Source organism: Mytilus trossulus, chromosome 1 (genome assembly GCF_036588685.1).
Source record: "Mytilus trossulus isolate FHL-02 chromosome 1, PNRI_Mtr1.1.1.hap1, whole genome shotgun sequence".
NCBI lineage: Eukaryota > Metazoa > Mollusca > Bivalvia > Mytilida > Mytilidae > Mytilus > Mytilus trossulus.
In genome coordinates this window covers 46,780,326-46,805,570 of record NC_086373.1, presented here as the reverse complement: position 1 = coordinate 46,805,570, position 25,245 = coordinate 46,780,326, and the positions used below count along the sequence as shown (strand labels likewise).

Sequence of the window (25,245 nt, the reverse complement as noted above, 5' to 3'; positions counted from 1 at the left end):
CAGAAGAGACCATTCTATCTTTTTTAACATTCAAAGTATATAAAACAGTCAGTAGTTTGATGACAAATACAATAGGTTTTTGGCAGTTAAAGTAAAACAAATGTTTCATTGTATTTGCGGTTTTTATAATCAATTTGTTTGATAATCGAAGTTCAAAAACATCCCTTACTCACTTTCACAATTTCATCATGACACGGTCAAGAAAACAGTCGGCAGGTGAGATTCTTTTATAATATCCGTAATCAAAGATAGAAATACTGTTTCAAGCGAAAGGTTCGTTTATTATTATGTTACTCTGTGTCTATATTTATTTCTCACTTGCACCCTAAATATTTAGCCGAATTCTGTACCGTATTACTGTATGCTTGGGATCCCAAGAAATAAATATAACTGCGTAAATGCATCTCATTCTGATTTTAGTTGTCTGTGGCGAACACGACCTTCGAAAATCCAAAAAGTAAAAAACAGATAGTATGAAAGGACAATTAAAAATCGCTGGTAAAAGTAGAACTTTTCGTTTGTAAAATATATTGGTCAGGTGAGCAATTGTGATCTGTCTCGTCTCACTCCGCCCGTCTATCTGTAGATTGTTGTCAGGTGTGGATTAAGGCGGTTTCAGCTTGAAACTTAAATTCTTCGCTAATTGTAACACACAATAGTTGAGAAATCTACATTTCACCCCTTTAGAAGAATATTTTAATAGTTTTACCTAAAACAAACCTCCAAAAATTTTTCGCCTCGCTCCGCTCGGCGAAAACTAAAAATTTGCGCCCCCCCTAACTGGAATTCCTGGATCCGCCCCTGCAGACTTGACTTTTGTTACCTAATTTGAATATTGAGCGACAAAAGTCAATTTTGTATTTAAATTAGTTTAGTTCGGTTTCTGTGAACTAATTTGCATACAAAATCGACTTTTGTTACACAAAATTGACAAAATTGACTTTTGTCTCAACAAAATTGACAAAATTGAATTTTGTCTCAACAAAATTGACAAAATTGAATTTTGTCTCAACAAAATTAACAAAATTGAATTTTGTCTCAACAAAATTAACAAAAATGAATTTTGTCTCAACAAAATTGATTTTTGTCTCACGAAAGTCAATTTTGTCTCACGAAAGTCAATTTTGTCTCATAAAAGTCAATTTTGTTGTTACAAAATTGAATTTTGTCAACACAAAAATGAATTTTGTCGTCACAAAATTGACTTTTGTCGTCACAAAATTGACTTTTGTCTCAACAAAATTCAACAAAATTGACAAAATTGACTTTTGTCTCAACAAAATTGACAAAATTGACTTTTGTCTCAACAAAATTAACAAAATTGACTTTTGTCTCAACAAAATTGACAAAATTGACTTTTGTCTCAACAAAATTAACAAAATTGACTTTTGTCTCAACAAAAATGACAAAATTGAATTTTGTCTCAACAAAAATGACAAAATTGAATTTTGTCTCAACAAAAATAACAAAATTGAATTTTGTCTCACAAAAGTCAATTTTGTCTCACAAAAGTCAATTTTGTCTCACAAAAGTTAATTTTGTTTCACAAAAGTCAATTTTGTCTCACAAAATTGAATCTTACCGTACACAATTGACTTTTGTGATTTAATTTCCATATCAGGTAACAAAAGTCAATTTTGTATGCAAATATGTTTATATTTGCATACCTTTAAGACAAAATTGACTTTTGTCATGACAAATATGAATTTTGTCTACAAAAATGAATTTTGTCATGACAAAAATGAATTTTGTCATGACAAAAATGAATTTTGTCTACACAAATGAATTTTGTCATCACAAAATTGAAGTTCTTACAAAACAAGTCTGTAGCACATAGTTTTGTAAGACAAAAATGATTTTGTTATGACAGAATTGAATTTTGTACAAAACCACAAGAGTCCCATTCGGCGCCCCGTACCTTGCACATATAATTTACTATTCTCAGCGAGAACATGGATAGTCTATACTAACTATATTAGTATAGAATGTCCCTGGATAGTTATAAGAACTACCCGGTATCCTTACGTCTGGGAACAGATATATATATGTATTATATATCTCTGCTGCATGGGACCTAACCGAGGACTTTATATGGCCGTTATATCATTAGATGTATCAGTATGCCCAGTGAGGTTATGTCACGAGGTCATATAACCTCCTCGGTATGCCTGAGCTTGTTAATAAACTGTCCTAAATATGGAAAATCTCTAAATGGAATCCCCTAAATTATTTCCCAGCACAAACTCCTCAGCACCTTTCACGGTCCAAAAACCTGTCCAAAGCCTTTTAGTTTATTTTAATATATGTTTCGAGTTGATTGTGACGTCCATTTTACACTAGAACACATTTTTGTCTAGTGGACAGCCAAAGCAGCCGCGGGTATAAATCATTTTATTTTTTTCTAATATAGGATTTCGCTATATTTTTCTATGAATGACGGGAAAATACGAAAACCAGCAAGAAAACTTGAACAAGTGTTAGTTTTGAGATATCTTGAATTTAGAATAAATAGCAAAACGGATTGTCATAGTTAGTGGTCAGTCCACTCCTGTCACCTTTTAACTATTCTTTTATTTTATTTTGTTACATCTTCTGACATCGGACTCGGACTTCTCCTGAACTGAATTTTAATGTGCGTATTGTTATGCGTTTACTTTTCTACATTGGCTAGAGGTATAGGGGAGGATTGGAATCCGGGTCCATTCGCCCTGATTCGCGTTCGCCATACTACCTGTTCGCCCAGGGTCCATTCGCCCAGAATTTTATTTTTTTCTATTTGTTGTCTAGTCGCATAATTTTAAGTATTTGAACAAAAAATGTTGAAGTTTGTAAAAAAATGACAGAATATTTACATTACCGTAATAATTTTTTCATTTTCCCTTTGATTTACAGAGTAGAATACTAATAATATAACAAAATAATTGTAATTTCAGTCAATCATGAATGTATGCAGTATGAGACTAGTCTCCGAGTATAATAATAAATGAACTTGTAAATCAACGTATTTCAGTAAAATACTTATGATTTACAGTTCGTACATCGTTGTGTTTTAAGCTGAATATCTTTTGAAAACAAAACATTTGATTTTTATTAATAATCTATCAAAAGACAAGTATCACAATAATTAGTGATCTGAATTATTTTGTCATTGAACAATTAACGATCCTAAACAAGCCATAAACTTTTAAATATTTCCCTGTTTCCATAAATTTCAAGAATATATACTATAGAAATATCTGAATAAGTTTATTCAAGTTCAATTCCCTGAAAATAAATGAGGGGCCTGAGGGGTTATTTTCGTTCTTCGTGATCAGCGCATTTTCGCTATCGTGATCCGTTTTCTACAGATTTTTTATATTTTAAAATTTTCGTGATCCGTGATCATGGAAATTTATTTTCTGTGAATCGTGATTGACAAAAAAATCAACTCGTGAATCGTGATGAGAACCCCCCATCAGACCCCTCATAAATATTTTTTAGTAGGGCGAACGGACTCTCTGGGCGAACGAACTCAGGGCGAACGTACCCAGGGCGAACATGTTATTAGGGCGAACGTTCCCGATACCGGAGGATTGAGATCATCTCATAAATATGTTTAACCTCCGCCGCAATTCTGCGTCTGTCCCAGGTCAGGAACCCATGGCCTTTGTTAGTCTTGTATGATTTTTAATTTTAGTTTCTTGTGTTTAGTATGACGTCCATCATCACTGTACTAGTATACATATTTTTAAGGGGCCAGCTGAAGGACGCCTACGGGTGCGGAGTTTCTCGCTACATTGAAGACCCATTGGTGGCCTTCAGCTGTTGTCTGCTCTATGGTCGGGTTGTTGTCGCTTTGACATATTCCTCATTGATTTCCTTTCTCAATTATAGATAAATTATGTAATTGCAAGCACTATTTGGTAGTTTCTATCCCCGGCGCCTCGAGTTCCTATTTTGTCAAAAAGATTTTGATAGGGGTCTGGGAGATGCTGCTATTGCATGTTCCATAATTAGTTACAGCAGCGGCTATAAGTTACAAGTCCAAATTTGACATTCTTCTTCATCTTTCAGTAAGTGGCCACCGTCAACTGATTGACTATCATGCCACAAAATGACATTTTTGGAGTGCGCGCATGAAAATAATTTTAAATTTATATATCTTTATAGGTGACATGAGTAAAACTTTATTTTGATTCGGCAAATTGACAAACATATTACAAAATAAGCTCTATTGTATTTTTTTCTTTCTGATCTTAATTACAGGAACCAGATTGAGTAACATATATGCCTCTCCCTTTTTGGATGTAAATGGTCAGTCCCTAAGTTAAAAATATAACATGTCATTTATGATTTTTCTTTTATCATTTTATAATTACTACTCACTGGCACTGCCATGACTTTCAGTCAATTGAAGAACATCGCCTTCTGGCACTGTCATGACTTTCAGCCAGTAGAAAAACATCACCTTCTTCTTTGTCATTCAGTACGCCATCCTCATGCTGATGATAATGTGTCTGAAAACGATGATGTCACTATGTTGTGCATATGTGGCACCGTCTTAAAATTCTTGTTACAGGCAAATATACAGATACGCATTTAAAGATATGAGAAGATGTGTTATGAGTGCCAATGAGACAACTCTCATCCAAGTCTAAATTTGTAAAAGTAAACAATTATAGGTCAAAGTATGGTCTTCTGCACCAAATGCAACAGGTTTAAATGTTTTAATAGGCACCAATTAAAAAATTAGTAAATTTTCATCCCCGTTTGCCCCCTGAAATTGCCCCCCCCCCCTTTTATTTTTTAAAAATTAAAAATTTTGGTATTAATTGTTTCTGTTACTATTAATGATTGTGAACCATAAAAAAATTGTCTAAGGTAAAATATTGACATGGTTTTCAGAAAATATCTTCTTGTAATGTAAATGAAGTCTAACAAGATGAATCGTGTTTATGGAGGAATTGTGTGCAGGTTGACCTCCAACACAGAGACAAAAGGGGAAACTACTCCTACTCAAATTGTGTCAATCAAAAACTAATTACTGCTACTGAAATTTGGTTAAATACCACATTTATCATGTTATAATCTCTTTTAAGATGAATGGATCCAATATAACCTTGTCCTTCATGACCTATCTGTCATCAATATGACTTCCACTTTTAACAAAAATATTCTAATGAATGAATATTCCAAAAAAGTCTATTGAAAGACCAATTCCTGCCAAACTTAAATTCACCCAAAAATTATATTTAAAAAGCTGCTTCCAAATAATATTAAATAGTTAAATTATAGATTATTTTCAAAGGAAAAATGCACAAAATAGTGATACATGTAATATCAGATCATTACATGGCACTTTTCATATCGCATGTATTATCAGCCCTAGGTTCAATATCAGCCCAAGAGCAGCCTGGCATACATGCTATATGAAAAATGACATGTTATGATCTTTTTATCATATTCTTCAACAATGGAGAAAATAAACAGATTCATATATTGATCCTTTTACGTGGTTCCCAAATGGAAGTTCATAGAGTGAAAAGTTCACTAACGTCGGACCCAAAATTTAGTACATTTTATATGAAACATTTCTATCATATGCCTCAACAGAGAAGAAAAACATTTCAATATGGACGAATCAACAATAACACTGTTTGAATAAGTCATCTTTTTAAAATAACTTTCTTAATTATGTTTGAAACTTTTAAAAAAATGCATTTATTTAATAATTTTTTTTAATTTTTTTTTTTAAATTATTTTACACAATTTACTTTCCAGTATCCAAATAATTGTTTTGTACACCACTTTGTAATGTTTTTCACTGAAAACGTTGCATTGAGGTGCATTTTCCGGAATTTGCTGAGTATCACTGGAATGCCATGCGATAACGTTACGGAAAGGCATGAGATACATCTAAGCATGTGATAAACTTTTCATATCAACCTGCTAAGCACCAATTCGAAAAAAATATGGAATTTACATTTAATTAATGCTATTATCATACAGTAAAAACTATATGTTGTTTAATCTAAGTATATGATAAATAGAGAATAATACATGGTAAAATCCGTATCATATACTGTATCATCCCAAGATACCAATATCAGTCTGAGGGCCGATATTGGTCGAGGGTGATACAGCATGTGATACAGATTTTGCCATGTTTTATATGCTTTATCATATAATTCAACAGGAGAGTATATATGAACTGCTGTTTGATCCCTAGCACCTGGGTTTATACCTTCAGTTCTAATTTTGTCTTGTATGAAAAGCTTTAAAAGAACTGCTTAATTACTCATCCAAAGCACCTGGGTAACCTTACAATTTGTGTGCTGTTGTTTTAGAATATTTTGTGTGTTTTTTTTGTGTGTTTTGTATGGTATTTCATTGAGTTCTTTTTTATAGTAGCATTTCATGTGCCAGAAAAAAATGAAACTTGACGTCACATGCCAAACAATGACGTCATTCAATAAATTGTGTCAAGCCCAAATGACGGTTCATTTAGGCCCCATTTTGAGGAAAAATATTTCTTGAGAAGCTTGCATCAATTAAAACGGACTTTATATAAAAATTTAAAAATTGAGTAGGGGTGTGATAAAGGGTATGATAAAGGGTGGGCATTAAAGTTGCACAATATGGATTAAACAGCAGGCAATTTATCAAATAGTAAAAACTACTGTATTTACTACTAAATATATGATAAAAGTTCTTAAGAGTCCACAGTGTTTTATGTATTTCTACTTTCACTTTTCAGAATAATCAAAGAATATGAGGAAACCATGGAACACTTGTTTCCCAACCATTTTGCAAACCGTGAAATCATCACTAGTCCAGCATCACCTGACTTTTTAGATGACTTTGAAATTGTACCGATTAATTATGGAAAAAATGAAGAAAACCTGTTTAAACTTGGCCATTCTATTATCAATACATTACAGAGTTGGTCAGATCCTGGTTTGGTCATCTTGGCTTTTTCAAACATCAAGAAACACTTTCATCATGGTAAGATCAGAAAGATTTCGCAGAAAATGTTATGATTGAAATCTAAAGTTAGTTTATCTAAATTGTTAATGGTACACATTGAAGTGACTTTTATTTTAAATATTTTGTTGGGCCATTACCATCTGAAACCTAGCTGTCATTCCTTCATCATGTTCATTAATTTAGATTGACATGAGGATACACCATTAGTTTTGGACATGTATTTCAAAAATGTTAAATAAGAATTTTATTTTTAAAATTTAAGATGACTTCCAAGATTTTCTTGTTGCCAAGAAGATAGATAAAGTTATGATGAAAGCAATGGAAATTTTACCTGATGATATAGCTGTTCAAGTGGTGAGTTCATATATATACAAACTATTTGGAATATGTGTACATGCTTTTAAGGAATAAAACATTCTAAAAAGAACTGTCTTTTACAACTTGACATGTGATTGTAATTTCATATTATGATTTTTTTATTGATTGTTGATGTTTAAACACCACTTTTAAGTGTCACTTTTGGGCTATTTCCTGGCAGCAAGTTTTTATTGGTGGAGGAAGCCAGAATGCCCAGAGAAAACCACTGACCTTCGATATATAGGAAAACTGACAATCTTAGTCAATTTAGATTGGAGTCAATGCAGGGGTTTGAACTCACAACCTCAGTGTTGACTGGCTAGTGATTACAGTAGTAGAACCACTTAGACCACTTTGCCAGCGAGGCCCCCATTTCATATTAAGCTGTTCATTCATTAAAAGAGTAGATTTTGCATTAAACTTTTCTGAAAGGAGTAGTTTCTGATGCATGTTGGGTAGAAATTTGCTTTATTAGCTCACCTGGCTCTAAGGCTTTTACAAATTATCCTTTTTGTTTTCTCTCAACAAATATGTGGTTGTTGGAAGCTCTTTTTGCAAACAAGACTGAATTGGTGGAGCATAAAACTTTACTAATGAAACTGTATTGAAAATTGTATTGTCATCTTCTATTATAAAAACAGTGGGTCATTATACAGATATCTTTGGCAAACATGATGTTAACTAAAGAAGGACCTGTACAATCTATACTTACTTGATTCTGATCATGCGAAAAAAAACCAACATAGCCCCCAGATGCATTCATTGATTCCCATTGGAAAAATGTCAAGAGTTCTGTATTCTAATGTGATTACATCAGCATTTAACATCCCATTTACAATAAAAGACGAGGTATAATTCAGCCAATGAGACAAATTTCCACCAGATACCAATTGATGTAGATGATTAACAACTACAGGTCACCACTTGTTATTGTTGTTCTATGACTTTTTGTTGAGCCTTGGACTTTAGTTGAAAAAGCGAGACTAAGCGATCCTACATTCCGGCGTCGTCGGTGGCGGCGGCGTCCACAAATATTCACTCTGTGGTTGAAGTTTTTGAAATTTGAATAACTTATTCAAACGATCCTGGATTTCTACCAAACTTGGACAGAAGCTTGTTTATGATCAAAAGATAGTATCCAGAAGTAAATTTTGTAAAAATAAAATTCCATTTTTTCCGTATTTTACTTATAAATGGACTTAGTTTTTCTGCTGGGAAATACAACATTCACTCTGTGGTTTAAGTTTTTAAAATTTTAATAACTTTCTTAAACTATCCTGGGTTGGTACAAAACTTGGACACAAGATTGTTTATGATTATAAAAGAGGGACGGAAGATACCAAAGGGATAGTCAAACTCATAAATCTGAAACAAACTGAAAACGCCATGGCTAAAAATGAAAAAGACAAACAGAAAAACAATAGTACACATGACATAACATAGAAAACTAAAGAATAAACAACACGAACCCCTCCAAAAACTAGGGGTGATCTCAGGTGCTCCGGAAGGGTAAGCAGATCCTGCTCCACATGTAGCACCCGTCGTGTTGCTTATGTGATTACAAATCCGGTAAATAGTCTAATTCGGTAGGTCACATTCATGAAAGGGAAGGGGATTGTAGTTACGACGTAAGGAACATATCCGATATCATTTGTGAAATGGTTATTCCATAACGGTCAACCAACTCGTGATGGCGTCCGTAAAATTTACGAAGGGATGATTTCAACTTCACCATTTGGAACTCTTGGTTTAATAGCTTACTTGTAAGCAGCAACCCTCTATCAAGAAAATCATGATAGGAAATGCAAGCACGGGAATATCGTATCAATTGGGAGATATATACCCCGTATGCAGGTGCTGCTGGAATGTTGCTACTTAGAAATGGAAAGTTCACAATTGGAAAGCTGAAATCATCTCTTTTGTCGTTAAGTTTTGTTTTCAATCGACCCTCATTGTCAATTTCTAGATGTAAGTCAAGATATGAGGCCGACTTAACTGTATCTGTAGTATCCTTTATATCTAGTTCGATGGGATAGATGCGTTCAACATAGTCACCAAATTTTGAATTATTTAGTGATAGAACACCATCTATATAGCGGAAAGAAGAGTCAAAGGATATTGCTCACTTCTTATCTTTCTTCCTAAGAAGTTCCTGCATGAAGTCAGCCTCATAATAATAAAGAAACAAGTCGGCAAGTAGAGGGGCACAGTTTGTTCCCATTGGAATGCTGACAGTCTGTTGAAAAACACGTCCTCCGAACGTAACAAATATGTTGTCAATCAAGAAATCAAGCATCTTGATAATATCAGTTTCAGAGAATTTTTTGTTTGAATCAGAGTGATTCTTTACAAAGTAGGATTTATCCCTCCCTAAGACAAGATACTTATATCTACGTTGGCCATTCTTTTTTATGAAGCAAAGTAATACCAACTCTTTCAATTTGTCTTTTAGTTTGGAATGTGGAATACTTGTGTAAAGAGTGGAAAAGTCAAATGTTTGAATACTGTTACAAGATGAAAGAGAGTTAGATTGTATATACTCTAAAAGATCTTTGGAATTTTTAAGTATCCACATCTGATTCACGCCACCTCTAGAATAGGCAGTTTCACAATAACTTTGAAGCCCGTCTTTGATTGCTGATAAAATAGATGTTAATAATTTAGAAAAAGGTTTCGTGGAGCACTTGGAAGACCCAGCAATATACCGTTGTTTGTAAGGACACTTATGTAGTTTAGGTATCCAATACAGTGATGGAAGATCCAGTTCTTCATCTTTGGTTGAAATTCCAAAGGAACATAGAACAGACCTATGATTATCCAGGATTTCCTCTTTGGTAAGTGTTGTGAGGGTATATGTTGAGTTTCCAAGTGAATTGTCAATACCTAATTCGTTTATCAAGCAGTTGATGTAATGACTTTTACACACAAAAACGATGTTATTTGGGGATTTATCAGCGGGGACAACAACATATTTGTCATGGAGGTCAGATAGGTCTTTTGCAACATTTGGGTCTTTAAAGATTGACGTAGCATGGGCATTGATGGACCCATTCAGTTTCTTAATTCTGATTTGTATCAACGACCTCACTAGTATCCAGAAGTAAATTTTGTAAAAAAAAAATCCATTTTTCTGTATTTTACTTTTAAATGGACTTAGATTTTCTGCCAGGAAACAATACATTCACTCTGTGGTTAAACTTTTTTAAATTTGAATAACTTTCTTATACTATTTTGGATTTGTACCAAACTTGGACAGAAGCTTGTTTATGATCAAAAGCTAATATCTAGAAGGAAATTTTGAAAAAAATAAATCCATTTTTTTGTATTTTACTTTTAAAGTGACTTAGATTTGCTGCGAAAGAACACATTCACTCTGTGCCTGTTGTTTAACTTTTAAAAATTTGAATAACTTTCTTATACTATTTTGGATTTGTACCAAACTTGGACAGAAGCTTGTTTATGATCAAAAGCTAATATCTAGAAGGAAATTTTGAAAAAAATAAATCCATTTTTTTGTATTTTACTTTTAAAGTGACTTAGATTTGCTGCGAAACAACACATTCACTTTGTGCCTGTTGTTTAACTTTTAAAAATTTGAATAACTTTCTTATACTATTTTGGATTTGTACCAAACTTGGAAAGAAGCTTGTTTATGATCAAAAGCTAATATCTAGAAGGAAATTTTGTTTTCTGCTAGTTAACATTACATTCAGTGTGCAGTTAAATTTTTAAACATTTATTACATAAACTATCTTGGATTTTTACCAAACTTGGACAGAAGCTTCTTACAATCAAAAGATAGTATCAACAGGAATATTTTATTGATTTGTTTCCTCATTTTTGTTGAGCTTGCGATAAACAGAAAGAGTAGGCAAGACACTGGGTTCCGCGGAACCCTTACAAATTTTTAACTAAAGGAATCTAAGTGAGTGATTTTAGACTCCTTATAGCCTGAACCACCAATTTTAAATCATGTTTTGTGAGGTATTAAAAATGGTTTTCAATAAATGTGTTATTCATGAAGTTAGTTTGCCAAACAAAAAGAATTGATTTACAATGTAACAGTATAAAAGTATATTGTTTGAGCTGAATCACGGTGTAAGTTTTGTATTGTTGTTGCTATATAGTTATCCTCTAAAAACTTCTGTGTTTTTATTTTGTAAAAAAGGAAGCAAACGCCAAAGGAAATTTAGCTACTTATTTAATGTGAAATAATAATGTTATCAAATAAAAAAACATGATTTTTTTTATTATTTCAGCTTGGGTGTCAACTATTAGATTTATTTTTTGAGAAAAATGAAGATTTACAAATGAGTTTGATATCACTTGAAACTCACAGGTAAAACAAATTTTGCAGAATGACATATATTTACTCATCAGACTTTTATGCATATTTATATCTATTACTTACATGCAAATGACATGGGGGTTGGGGAAGGTGACCAGTGTTCACCCAACAGATTTCACATAGCATATCATTGTCAACAGTGATTTTTCGATACCGTTGCTTGGTCAGAGGACATAGTTATCTGACTAATTGTCTTATGAATTTCGTTGTCTAGTGAGGACAGTGTAAAAGTTGCAAATTGTTTTCATACACTTTCCAAATTTATTTCTTGTTATTTTTTGCATGAACTTTTAAATAAGGGGTTGAAATTACATGTTAAAAAAATTTGGGTGCTGAATCTTTATGTTAATTAGTGATTGGGTCCAGTTAAAAAAGGTTAAAAATTAGCATGTCTGAAGCTATAACTGAATTTTAGACCCCCTTAACATAGAATTGTCAATATTTTGAGTTAGAATAGGTAGACTTTTCTATAAATTTGATTTTATTTGTCCCCAAAATAGTATCTTTTTGAGATAGAGCATGTGCAATTTTGTTTAATTTGAATTGATTGCCTAAAAGAAATGTTCTGTCTTATCGGGCCACTTGATCACATCCATAGCAGAGGGTCTGGATGGGGTCCCTCATTTTTCTTTTCTTTATTTTTTTTACCATTTGTTCTTCACTTTTTGTCCATTATTTTCTATTCTGTAATCTCCATGCAAACCTCCATATTACAATCTATAAACAAATTATTTCAGATAACATTACATTCAAGCAATATAGCATCACATTACCATGATGCTTCAAGTTCTTAAAGAGAACACTCTAGTGACACATTATTTTTCTTTTGTAATTATATGAATAATTTGAAAGTTATGAACTATTTACGGTAGCATATATATAGAAAATGACAAAAAGATGTGGTATGATAGCCAATTTGACAACTTTCTACAAGAGACCAAATGACACAGAAATATATAGGTAACGGTACTGCCTTCAACAATGAGCAAAGCCCATACCGCATAGTCAGCTATAAAAGGCCCCAAAAATGACAATATAAAACAATTCAAACAAGAAAACTAACGGCCCGATTTATGTACAAAAAAATGGAAAAAACAAATATGTAACACATAAACAAACGACAAACACTGAATAACTGGCTCCTGACTTAGGACAAGCACATACATACTGAATGTATATTTTTTAACGAGATACCAAAGGAACATTCTAACACATAAGTAAAAAAAAATTACAACACCATGGCAAAAAAAGAAAAGGCCAAAGCACAAACAGTAGTACACGAAACACAAACTACAGTACATAAAAAAACAACATAGAAAATTTCAACCAAGCAACACCAACCCTTTATGTTGTATATATAATGCAAAAGAGTTGATTGCTATGCCAATTATAATGTATAAACAATTGGAAAAGCAATGTGTTGAAATATAACAGTTTATGTTTTTTTTGGGTAAAATTTCAGACATATTGTTAAAGTGCTACATGAAAATAAAACAGATCTGGTATTACAAGTATCTGCTCTTAATCTACTAGAAAAACTGATGGGAAAAGGTAAATAGTGTACAATTTACGACTTCAATAAAACTGATGGGAAAAGGTAAATAGTGTACAATTTACGACTTCAATAAAACTGATGGGAAAAGGTAAATAGTGTACAATTTACGACTTCAATGAAACTGATGGGAAAAGGTAAATAGTGTACAATTTACGACTTCAATAAAACTGATGGGAAAAGGTAAATAGTGTACAATTTAAGACTTCAATAAAACTGATGGGAAAAGGTAAATAGTGTACAATTTAAGACTTCAATAAAACTGATGGGAACAGGTAAATAGTGTACAATTTACGACTTCACATAAAACTGATGGGTAAAGGTAATTAGTATACAATTTACGACTTCACATAAAACTGATGGGAAAAGGTAACTAGTGTACAATTTACGACTTCAATAAAACTGATGGGAAAAGGTAAATAGTGTACAATTGACGACTTCACATAAAACTGCATCAATTAAACATTTGCACCATCACTAGATTTTCACATAGAATATGCAGTGATTAAGTTTGTGCTAACAGAGCAGCAACTGAACCAATACTTTTGTTGGTGTTAATTGCTCAGTCTTTAATTTTTTGCTCTCCTGGACCAAAGAAAAATTGTTGACCTTTAATGACCAGTTTTACCCATTTTTTTTCATTTTTGGCTAAAAACAACAAAAGATTAATAAAAACTGTAAACAAAAAAAAAGGATAATCAAGGAAACGATTTACAAACCACTCAGCTAAAATAGTAGGTGCAATTCTAAGGAAGTTAATACCTATGAATGACGATGTCTTACATAATGTACCTTGTTTGTAGCTTAGGCAGAGTCTTATATATATTTAGAGAAAAACTAAAACTAGAAAAGATAATCACAAGATCAACAAAAAGAGATCTTAGTTGTGAATTATATTTTAGTCAATTCAAAATCTATTCAATGATGGAAATGCACATAGATCTAAGTGAGTGACATAGGCTCTTTAGAGCCTCTTGTTTTTATAAGTTTTTTAGTCAATTATTTTACAAAAGGAAATGTGTGTGTGACTGAAATTTTTAGTATTGTACATTTGTTTGTATTGCAGAAGAAGTTCTAGACCAAGTGATGCTAGATGAATACAATGTAAATATTGCAAATGAAGTATTTACTAGCCTGCACACACACCATGACAACCATGAGATTAAAAGATCAGCCTATAGTATTTTAAAACTTTTGTTGGAGGAAGAAGGTATAAACTATTTTTGTTTGATATTTATAGATTATTTATTTTTTCTACACATTGATTCCAGCCTCAAATCACAACATGAACCCTTTTGTAGCAAGTGAGCGCAGCGAACAAATAAAATACTTCACATTGTGTTGAGTGGCTGATATTTTACGAGATAAATACGTAGAAAACCAGATATAATATGTTTAATGTTCTATCACTAAGCTTGATAAAGTCTACTAAGGCATTGTGACATAGCTGATAACTTCTCCCCAGATATTGTGAGGTAGCTGATAATGTTTGCTCACATCTTGAAGCCATTATAAGTGAATTATAGAGCGACTGATATAGGTGATTGGAAGGATGATAAGATTCATTATACTTTCAATGCAACTCTGGTCTCCTTGATTTCCATAGTCAGCAGTAGAGTTGGTTACAGTCTGCAGAAAGAGATTCTAAGCTAATCAAGCTTATTCTATTCATAAGTTGTACATACTTGACTTAAGAGAAGCAAATACCAATACTTACAGATGGGTGCTCTTCTAACCTGTACAGCAAGTTAACTTGATAACCAGTCATTTGGACTGGTCAAAGTTAACCTGTGACCGAATGTAGGACTGCTCTGACCAGTCCTAGGACCAAAAGCTAGTTAACTTGAAAAGCGGACTTGGTCCTAGGACTGATTTTATGTCTGCCAAAAAGTTAACTTGGAAACAGGTCCGCTATTGATATAAGTTAACTTCGAACCAGTCCTGTCATAAGTTAACATAAGTTAACTTCGGAACCGGTCCTGTCATAAAGTTAACATAAGTTAACTTGGAAACCGGTCCTGCCACAAAGTTAACTTCTGCTTGGACAAATCCGATCAAAACCAGACCTGTTCCCAAGTTAACTTTTGACTGGTCTGCTCAACACTAAGTTAACTTGTAACCAGGACCGCTCTTCGTTGATTTAAAAAAAAAATAATATCTTTGTTTCGTAGTATAAACATCGAAAATAAAGTAATTTGAAAATTAATACTTCCGTTTTATGAACAGGATTAAATACAAATATTTGAAAATAAGTACGCACAGAACGTAACACAAATTAATCTGTGATCTGACAATTTATCTAATATATAAACGATCTCGGTTACAATGATAACAGGCACTGAATATATATATATATATTCCGAGATCAAATTCAATCATATTATGTATATTTTTGAAAAGAAGTATATTTGATGTTAGGTGTATACGTCCTTGTTAGTTATACATCCTTGAACTATGCATCCACATTCAGCAATAGTTTAATTCATTTAAATAATGAATACAAATTTTTGTTCGTCTAAATTAAGGGTGCCAGCATGTCCTCTTTTTACTGAAAATACTGATACGTAACAAAATTTCAGTAGTTTTGATGCCTCCAGTTGACTTGTACACCAGAATTATTTGACCGTGTCCACCAAAACTGACCATATATGCACTTTAATTTGTAAATCTATATACCTGCATAGTAAATCAGCCATATTTTTTATGTCAGGATTCAATGTATAATACAATCATGACAATGGACAGCAATATTGCAATATAATAACAACAAATTTTTGTTCGCATAAATTTAGGATACCAGCATGTCCTCATTTTATTCAAAATATTGATACGTAACAAAATTTCAGTAGTTTTGATACCTCCAGCTGACCTGTACAACAAAATTGTTTGACCGCATCCACCAAAACTGACCATATGTGCACTTTAATTTGTAAATCTATATACCTGCATAGTAAATCAGCCATATTTTTTTATGTCAGGATTCAATGTATAAAACAATCATGACAATGGACAGCAATATGGCAATATAATAACAACAAATTTTTGTTCGCCTAAATTAAGGGTGCCAGCATGTCCTCTTTTTACTGAGAATACTGATACGTAACAAAATTTCAGTAGTTTTGATGCCTCCAGTTGACTTGTACAACAGAATTATTTGACTGTGTCCACCAAAACTGACCATATATGCACTTTAATTTGTAAATCTATATACCCGCATAGTAAATCAGCCATATTTTTTATGTCAGGATTCAATGTATAATACAATCATGACAATGGACAGCAATATTGCAATATAATAACAACAAATTTTTGTTCGCATAAATTTAGGATACCAGCATGTCCTCATTTTATTCAAAATGTTGATACGTAACAAAATTTCAGTAGTTTTGATACCTCCAGCTGACCTGTACAACAAAATTGTTTGACCGCATCCACCAAAACTGACCATATGTGCACTTTAATTTGTAAATCTATATGCATAGTAAATCAGCCATATTTTTTATGTCAGGATTCAATGTATAATACAATCATGACAATGGACAGCAAAATTGCAATACAATAACAAAAAATTTTTGTTCGCATAAATTTAGGATACCAGCATGTCCTCATTTTATTCAAAATATTGATACGTAACAAAATTTCAGTAGTTTTGATACCTCCAGCTGACTTGTACAACAAAATTATTTGACCACATTACAAAAACTGACCATATGTGAACTTTAAATTGTAAATCTATATACCAGCATAGTAAATCAGCCTTATTTTTAATGTCAGGATTCAATGTATAATACAATCATGACAATGGACAGCAATATTGCAATATAATAACAACAAATTTTTGTTCGCCTTAATTAAGGGTGCCAGCATGTCCTCTTTTTACTTAAAATACTGATACGTAACAAAATTTCAGTAGTTTTGATGCCTCCAGTTGACTTGTACAACAAAATTATTTGATCGCATCCACCAAAACTGACCATATATGCACTTTAATTTGTATATCTATATACCTGCATAGTAAATCAGCCATATTTTTAATGTCAGGATTCAATGTATAATACAATCATGACAATGGACAGCAATATTGCAATATAATAACAACAAATTTTTGTTCGCCTTAATTAAGGGTGCCAGCATGTCCTCTTTTTACTTAAAATACTGATACGTAACAAAATTTCAGTAGTTTTGATGCCTCCAGTTGACTTGTACAACAAAATTATTTGACCGCATCCACCAAAACTGACCATATATGCACTTTAATTTGTAAATCTATATACCTGCATAGTAAATCAGCCATGTTTTTTATGTCAGGATTCAATGTATAATACAATCATGACAATGGACAGCAATATTGCAATATTATAACAACGAATTTTTGTTCACATAAATTTAGGATACCAGCATGTCCTCATTTTATTCAAAATATTGATACGTAACAAAATTTCAGTAGTTTTGATACCTCCTGCTGACTTGTACAACAAAATTATTTGACTGCATCCACCAAAACTCAGACCATACGTGCACTTTAATTTGAAAATCTTTATACCCGGACAGTAAATCAGTCTTTTTTTTATGTCAGGATTTAATGTATAATACAATCATGACAATGGACAGCAATATTGCAATAGAATAACAACAAATGTTTGTTTGCATAAATTTAGGATACCAGCATGTCCTAATTTTATTCAAAATATTGATACGTAACAAAATTTCAGTAGTTTTGATACCTCCAGCTGACTTGTACAACAAAATTATTTGACCGCATTACCAAAACTAACCATATGTGCACTTTAATTTGTAAATCTATATACACCATGACATACCCGCATAGTATTAATCAGCCATATTTTTTATGTCAGGAATCAATGTATAATATAATCATGACAATGGACAGCAATATTGCAATTTAATAACAACAAATTTTTGTTCGCATAAATTTAGGATACCAGTGTGTCCTCCTTTTATTCAAAATATTGACACGTAACAAAATTTCAGTAGTTTTAATACCTCATGCTGACTTGGAAAACAAAACTATTTGACCAAAACTGATCATATGTGCACTTTTATTTGCAAATCTATATACCCGCATACCATTGTACCGAGCGCCTTAATGTCTTTTCCTGGCGCTCCTGTTCACATTTTAGTAATACCCTAAATGTACACGTAATCAATAATATTAGAAAACTATTAATGCAAAAAATATTCTGAATAAATTGAGAATGTCAGAATTTCATCTCTTTATTCATAATAACAGTCACATCATATATATAGGAGTTCATGACGGTGTACGTGTAAAACAAAACTATTATGCCACATCATTTCCCGTTGAGTAAAAGCCAGAATTGGTATCTTCAACGTATACATACAGATACAGATACAGATCATCAAAGTACCAACACTGACATGTCTGAATTCATTTGTACTATTTACAATGATTTAATAAAAAAAAATTATACTAGGTTCTCTTCTTGGAATCTATTATGTCGGTTGAATGATTTTGTTTATAGTTAAACGTCAAGTGGCAACTATTTCATTAAAGTGCGCATTGAGTATAATTTTAGGACGTCCCATATAATTATCGGCAATGACAAATCTCTCGATAAATCTGACGAATTTGACGAGATTGTTGATAGTTTTACCACACCGTATGCTTACGGACACTGTACAATTTCTGTTAGAATATTCTGCGGGAAATAGAATAGTAAATCCAATGCAAACAAGTTGAATATCAATGAAATATCCATGCAAGTATAAATTTATGCATAAAGTAAAATTTAGGAAGGGACAGGTAAACAACGGGGAACGAAGTAACGTAGACAATGTTGCCGATATCCCGTGATATAAGAATAGTGTTCCGATGCGTTGGATAACCTTTCTATCCGCCTTCTAATAAAATCGTATAGCCATTTTTATTTATATAAGAATACATGTATATCAAATAAAAGAGAGCATTTGTATAATATCTAGTAGAGTCTAGCGAGTAAATAATAAATGATATCTGTGGAAAAACAATGCGAATGTTGAATTGTTTACATATTTTATTGAAAGCTCAAGTCTGATATGAAAACTCTATAACAATAATCTGTCATAAGCAGACCTGTCCTCAGGTCTGGTCAATAGCAGACTTGTCCACAGGTCTGGTCAAAAGCAGACCTGTCCTCAGGTCTGGCCAGGAGCAGACCTGTCCACAGGTCTGGTCTGAGGCAGACCTGTCCTCAGGACTGGTCAAAAGCAGACTTGTCCACAGGTCTGGTCTAGGCAGACCTGTCCTCAGGACTGGTCAAAAGCAGACTTGTCCACAGGTCTGGTCTGGAGCAGACTTGTCGATAGGTCTGCAGTAGTCCTAAAAAAGCAGACCGTAGGTCTGGTCCACCAACGACGAAGTTAACTTGCTTGACTGCTTAAAAATTCTCAAGTTAACTTAGAAAGCAGTCAACAAGTTAACTCTAAGTTAACTTTTGTCAAGGTTAGGACCGCACCCATCTGTACATCTACAATTTGATTTGAACAACTGATAGATTTGATGACCTTACTGCAGATGACCATTAACACATTCAGAATTTGTTGTTTGCAAATTAGAATGCAGCTCTATATGTAGGTCTAGTACAAAATATGGTTAATATTCAAATCACAAAAACTATTCTCATCTTGAATAAGTCCTACAGCCTTTTAAGGATTTCAGCAGGCAGACCTTATAGAAATCATGGAAATGGCCATCTAGACATGGTACAGCAAGATTCTGTCTCCAAATGATCCATTTTCAAGTACATGAAGATACATCATTGTATTCCCTTTTTAGCTCACCTGGCCCAAAGGGCCAAGTGAGCTTTTCCCATCACTTTGCTTCCGGCGTCGTTGTTAACTTTTGCAAAAATCTTCTCCTCTGAAACTACTGGGCCAAATTGAACCAAACTTGGCCACAATCATTATTGGGGTATCTAGTTTAAAAAATGTGTGACATGACCCGGTCAACCAACCAAGATGGCCGCCACGGCTAAAAATAGAACATAGGGGTAAAATGCAGTTTTTGGCTTATAACTCAAAAACCAAAGCATTTAGAGGAAAATCTGACATGGGGTAAAAATGTTTATCAGGTCAAGATCTATCTGCCCTGAAATTTTCAGATGAATTGGTCAACCAGTTGTTGGGTTGCTGCCCCTGAATTGGTAATTTTGAGGAAATTTTGCTGTATTTGGTTATTATCTTGAATATTATTATAGATAGAGATAAACTGTAAACAGCAATAATGTTCAGCAAAGTTAGATTTACAAATAAGTCAACATGACCGAAATGGTCAGTTGACCCGTTAAGGAGTTATTGTCCTTTAAAGTCAATTTTTAACCATTTTTCTTAAATTAAAGTAATCTTTTACAAAAATCTTCTCCTCTGAAACTACTAGGCCAAATTAATCCAAACTTGGCCACAATCATCTTTGGGGTATCTTGTTTAAAAAATGTGTGGCGTGACCCGGTCAACCAACCAAGATGGCCGCCACTGCTAAAAATAGAACATGGGGGTAAAATGCAGTTTTTGGCTTATAACTCAAAAACCAAAGCAATTAGAGCAAATCTGACAAGGGGTTTATTAATTTTTAGGTCAAGATCTGTCTGCCCTGCAATTTTAAGACGAATCAGACAACCCGTTGTTGGGTTGCTGCCCCTGAATTTGTAATTTTGAGGAAATTTTGCTGTTTTTGGTTATTATCTTGAATATTATTATAGTTAGAGATAAACTGTAAACAGCAATTATGTTCAGCAAAGTAAGATTTACAAATAAGTCAACATGACTGAAATGGTCAGTTGACCCCTTTAGGAGTTATTGCCCTTTATAGTCAATTTTTAACCATTTTTCGTAAATCTTAGTTATCTTTTACAAAAATCTTCTCCTCTGAAACTACTAGGCCAAATTCAATCAAACTTGGCCACAATTATTATTGGGGTATCTAGTTTAAAAAATGTGTCCAGTGACCTGGTCCACCAACCAAGATGGCTGCCACAGCCAAAAATAGAACATAGGGGTAAAATACAGTTTTTGGCTTATAACTCAAAAACCAAAGCATTTAGAGCTTATTTGACAGGAGTATAATTGTTTATCAGATCAAGATCTATCTGCCCTGAAATTTTCATACGAATTAGACAACCCTTTGTTGGGTTGCTGCCCCTGAATTGGTAATTTTAAGGAAATTTTGCTGTTTTTGGTTATTATCTTGAATATTATTATAGATAGAGATAAACTGTAAACAGCAATAATGTTCAGCAAAGTAGGATTTACAAATAAGTCAACATGACCGAAATGGTCAGTTGACCCCTTTAGGAGTTATTGCCCTTTATAGTCAATTTTTAACAATTTTTCGTAAATCTTAGTTATCTTTTACAAAAATCTTCTCCTCTGAAACTACTGGGCCAAATTAATCCAAACTTGGCAACAATCATCTTTGGGGTATCTAGTTTGAAAAAAGTGTCCGGAGACCCCGCCATCAAATCAAGATGGCTGCCACAGCTAAAAATAGAACAATGGGGTAAAATGCAGTTTTTGGCTTATAATTCAAAAACCAAAACATTTAGAGCAAATCTGACTTTGGATAAAATTATCTTGAATATTATTATAGATAGAGATAAACTGTAAACAGCAATTATGTTCAGCAAAGTAAGATTTACAAATAAGTCAACATGACCAAAATGGTCAAATTGACCCCCTAAGGAGTTATTGTCCTTTATAGTCAATTTTTAACAACTTTCATAAAATTTGAATTTTTATAAACATTTTCCACTGAAACTACTGGTCCAAGTTCATTATAGATAGAGATAAATGTAAGCAGCAAGACTGTTTAGTAAAGTAAGATTTACAAACACATCACCATCAACAAAATAAAATTTTGTCATGAATCCATCTGCTTCCTTTGTTTAATATTCACATACACCAAGGTGAGCGACACAGGCTCTTTAGAGTTTCTAGTTTTATTTCTTCAAGAATATGTAACTTTTATTCAAGTAATAACCCACGGTAGCACAAATAAAAACATAGTTCCCTTGAAACCCTCTATATTTTGCTTTATTCCTTAACTTTGAACAAGTATTGGTGTGACTGTTTAAATATTTTAATACTATTTGTTGTCAACATTTAAATGCCAAATAACTTGTGAATTTGATTTCATTTCTAGATGATGATGTCAAAGAAATTTGTATAAAAAAAGAAAACTTGCAGACTATGTTGGACAATTTTTCTGCATCACAAGAGAACTGTTCAGATATATTGCTGAAAATTTTACAGATATTTGCATGCTTAACCTTGAAGGGAAGAAATGAGGACAATGAACGTAACTATACTTAATATACCTTACATATATTACAAACAATCCTATTGGGTAACACCTTATCAACTGACATGAAATAATTCAGTTAATTTTCACTTAATTGCAAGGGAAGACATATAACCCTAAAAATTTACACCAGCATTAGCCCTATTATTCACCGGCAAATAACCTTATGAGTGTCTTGGTTTTCACTCCAGTTATCTCCCATAAAAATGACGTCACAAAAGTAAAGGCTTTGGACTAGCTAGGTTTTAGACATGATTAGAGTGCCAGCAGCCGATGATACCTCTTACAAACGGTCCTTTTCAGGGCCATCAATATTTTACAAAAAGATTCTTTCTTTGTTGTACATTCGTGAAATTCTAGAACACAAATGTATTTCAAACGTGATCTTCATGTTTGTTGTGTAAATAATATAGTAGGTGTTCAAAAGGCCCTTCCACTGTTAAAGTTCGGTATAATAAGACAATTGTGGCTCCTTAGAATCGATGAATATTCGAATATGTCAACCCTTAAAAGTTGTTTCACTTCCGACTGCGCCCTCATTGAAATGACCTTCTCGTGTTGACAATTTTGGATATTCACCTTTTCAATGGGCCATAATTGTATATTAAAAGCTAAGCATAGGAACCAGCATTTGGGGTAATTCTATCAGATGGAATAATTATTCATCCATTATTTGTATGGATGTAGGGAATGGTATGTTTTCCTGTCTGTGCCTTTGTTGATTCATCTTTTTGATTGCCTGTTAATCTTTCTGTTAGTCTTACTTTTAGTCTGTTCAGTGGTCCATCCTATATCAGTTTTCAGTTTTGGTTTAAATGTAGTTTACCATGAAGCGTTGGTAACATCAACTTGAAACTTAGTACAGACATGTTCCTTTGGGTGTGGACGTTCATGCAGTTGTATTTTGAAGGATTTTTTATTTTAAGTAATACCTACCTGTATGATTTTTTGGGGACAGAATCTGTCAACAGAATTGGCTTCCATGTTTCACTTTTCAATGCTGACTTTCCTTTCTTTTTAATAGCTGAATATAATGAGGACATGCGTAATCCATCACCAGTTAAGGGTGAAATTAAATGGTAGTGTAGATAAAATTAAAATGACAATAATACATGATGTGTCTGAGCTTAGTTTGACTGCCATTAGCAAAACATTATAATGATTATTTCAATATTCCACTTTTATAAATATTGGAAACTAAATTGTTTAATTTGTTTTGTCTAATTCATACTTAAAGCACCTTATAGCTTCAGTGCCTGAGAATTAGTAATATATTTTATGAGGCTTATAAATAGGACGTTCCATTTAAGATATCAAGGAACTAATAACTAATATACTTATCACGTATTTACTATTTCATAGGGAACTTCAGACAATGTTTGGTAGATAATGATATACATTATTTGATAATGAGACAACTTCAGCAGAGTAATGATGAAGAGGTTGTAGAAGAATGTTTGAAATATCTTGTCCAACTTACTAAAGAAGGTAAGAGAATAACTTTTCTCTTTTTGTGAGTTTTGTCTCACCTTAAAAGTCAAAAAGCAAGAATAATATATACTGTTTTGGGAGCGTTAACAATTTATTAAAGTTCATGCTTAAGTCATTTTCATGAGAACTACTTATGATAAGTCAATGATAAATTTGGTATGCAGACATATCAGCATTAGCATATTTTTTTTTACAGAAATTATTGTCCCTAACTTCTAGTCATGGTTCATCGACTTTTCTCATGGCAATCATACCACATCCTCAAAAGACCAAACAAATTGATGCTAAACATGCATCTGTATTTCTTTTAAACAAGTCCTTCTCTCTTTTGTATATTGATGTATCTGTGATTAAATTCAAGTTTTTTTTTAATCTTTTTATTAAATTCTAGGTATTCAGGCCCGTAGCCAGGAATTTCCAAAGGGGGGGGTTCGTTGGACTCACAAACTCAACTTTAACAGTCACAATTCGAACAGAACATTGACTTTAACAGTGCTTATTTGTTTTCAAGGGGGGGTTTGTCCGAACCTCCGAACCCCCCTGGCTACGGGTATGGTATTTGTATTAATAACATTATTTTAGATGCAGAGAAGAAATTTTTGTTTGAGTCTGGATATCTAAAGAACAACTTGATACAAACAATGGGAAAGTGGTCAGATAATGCAGGTTTACAGATTGCAGGATTAAAGCTGTTTATACTTTCAGGTATCTTTACTGTTCCTTTTATATTGCTTAAAGGTTGTTAGATTTTCTTCCATTCATTGAGATTTTGCTGATTTTAGAATATAGGATATGACACAATCATTGAGGTTGAAAAAGTTAGTTTTTTGGAGGATCTACAAAAGAAGTTAAAAGATAGGAAAAAATAAATATCTTAACAGTGAATGATAAATAAAAAAAATCTTTTGAATTGAAATGTCTATTTTTGTTTTGTATGTTTCAATAATATAAAGTTAACCAGTTTTTACATTTATTATTGCTGTTTTTTAGAACTCATTGTTGAACTATGCACACATAATAACAAATTAAAATTGTTCATCATTTCACATATTTCTATAAATGAGCTCCTTGGATACTTTCCACCTCCATGGAAATCCTTTTGGGATACACATAATGCAATTTAATAAAAGAGGCAGTAGTAGCTTATCAATGTTAAAATCTGATAAATTCATTTAAAAGATTGAAATTAAGGTAGAAAAACAAAAATACAGGATT

The 25,245-nt window shown here is 32.7% G+C and overlaps 1 protein-coding gene across 1 annotated transcript in view; it reads left to right on the top strand.

Annotated features, from left to right (window-relative positions):
* Positions 1-4,025: 4,025 nt before the first annotated feature.
* The window catches only part of LOC134725741 (leucine-rich repeat serine/threonine-protein kinase 2-like), a 95,909-nt gene continuing 74,689 nt past the window's right edge, over positions 4,026-25,245 (top strand). The window contains exons 1-9 of the mRNA XM_063589796.1: positions 4,026-4,052; positions 6,737-6,984; positions 7,229-7,320; positions 11,583-11,662; positions 13,134-13,222; positions 14,290-14,433; positions 22,381-22,536; positions 23,902-24,027; positions 24,613-24,735. Coding sequence (XP_063445866.1) covers positions 6,762-6,984; positions 7,229-7,320; positions 11,583-11,662; positions 13,134-13,222; positions 14,290-14,433; positions 22,381-22,536; positions 23,902-24,027; positions 24,613-24,735 — 1,033 coding nt within the window. The 5' untranslated portion in view covers positions 4,026-4,052; positions 6,737-6,761. The remainder of the gene's footprint in view (positions 4,053-6,736; positions 6,985-7,228; positions 7,321-11,582; positions 11,663-13,133; positions 13,223-14,289; positions 14,434-22,380; positions 22,537-23,901; positions 24,028-24,612; positions 24,736-25,245) is intronic.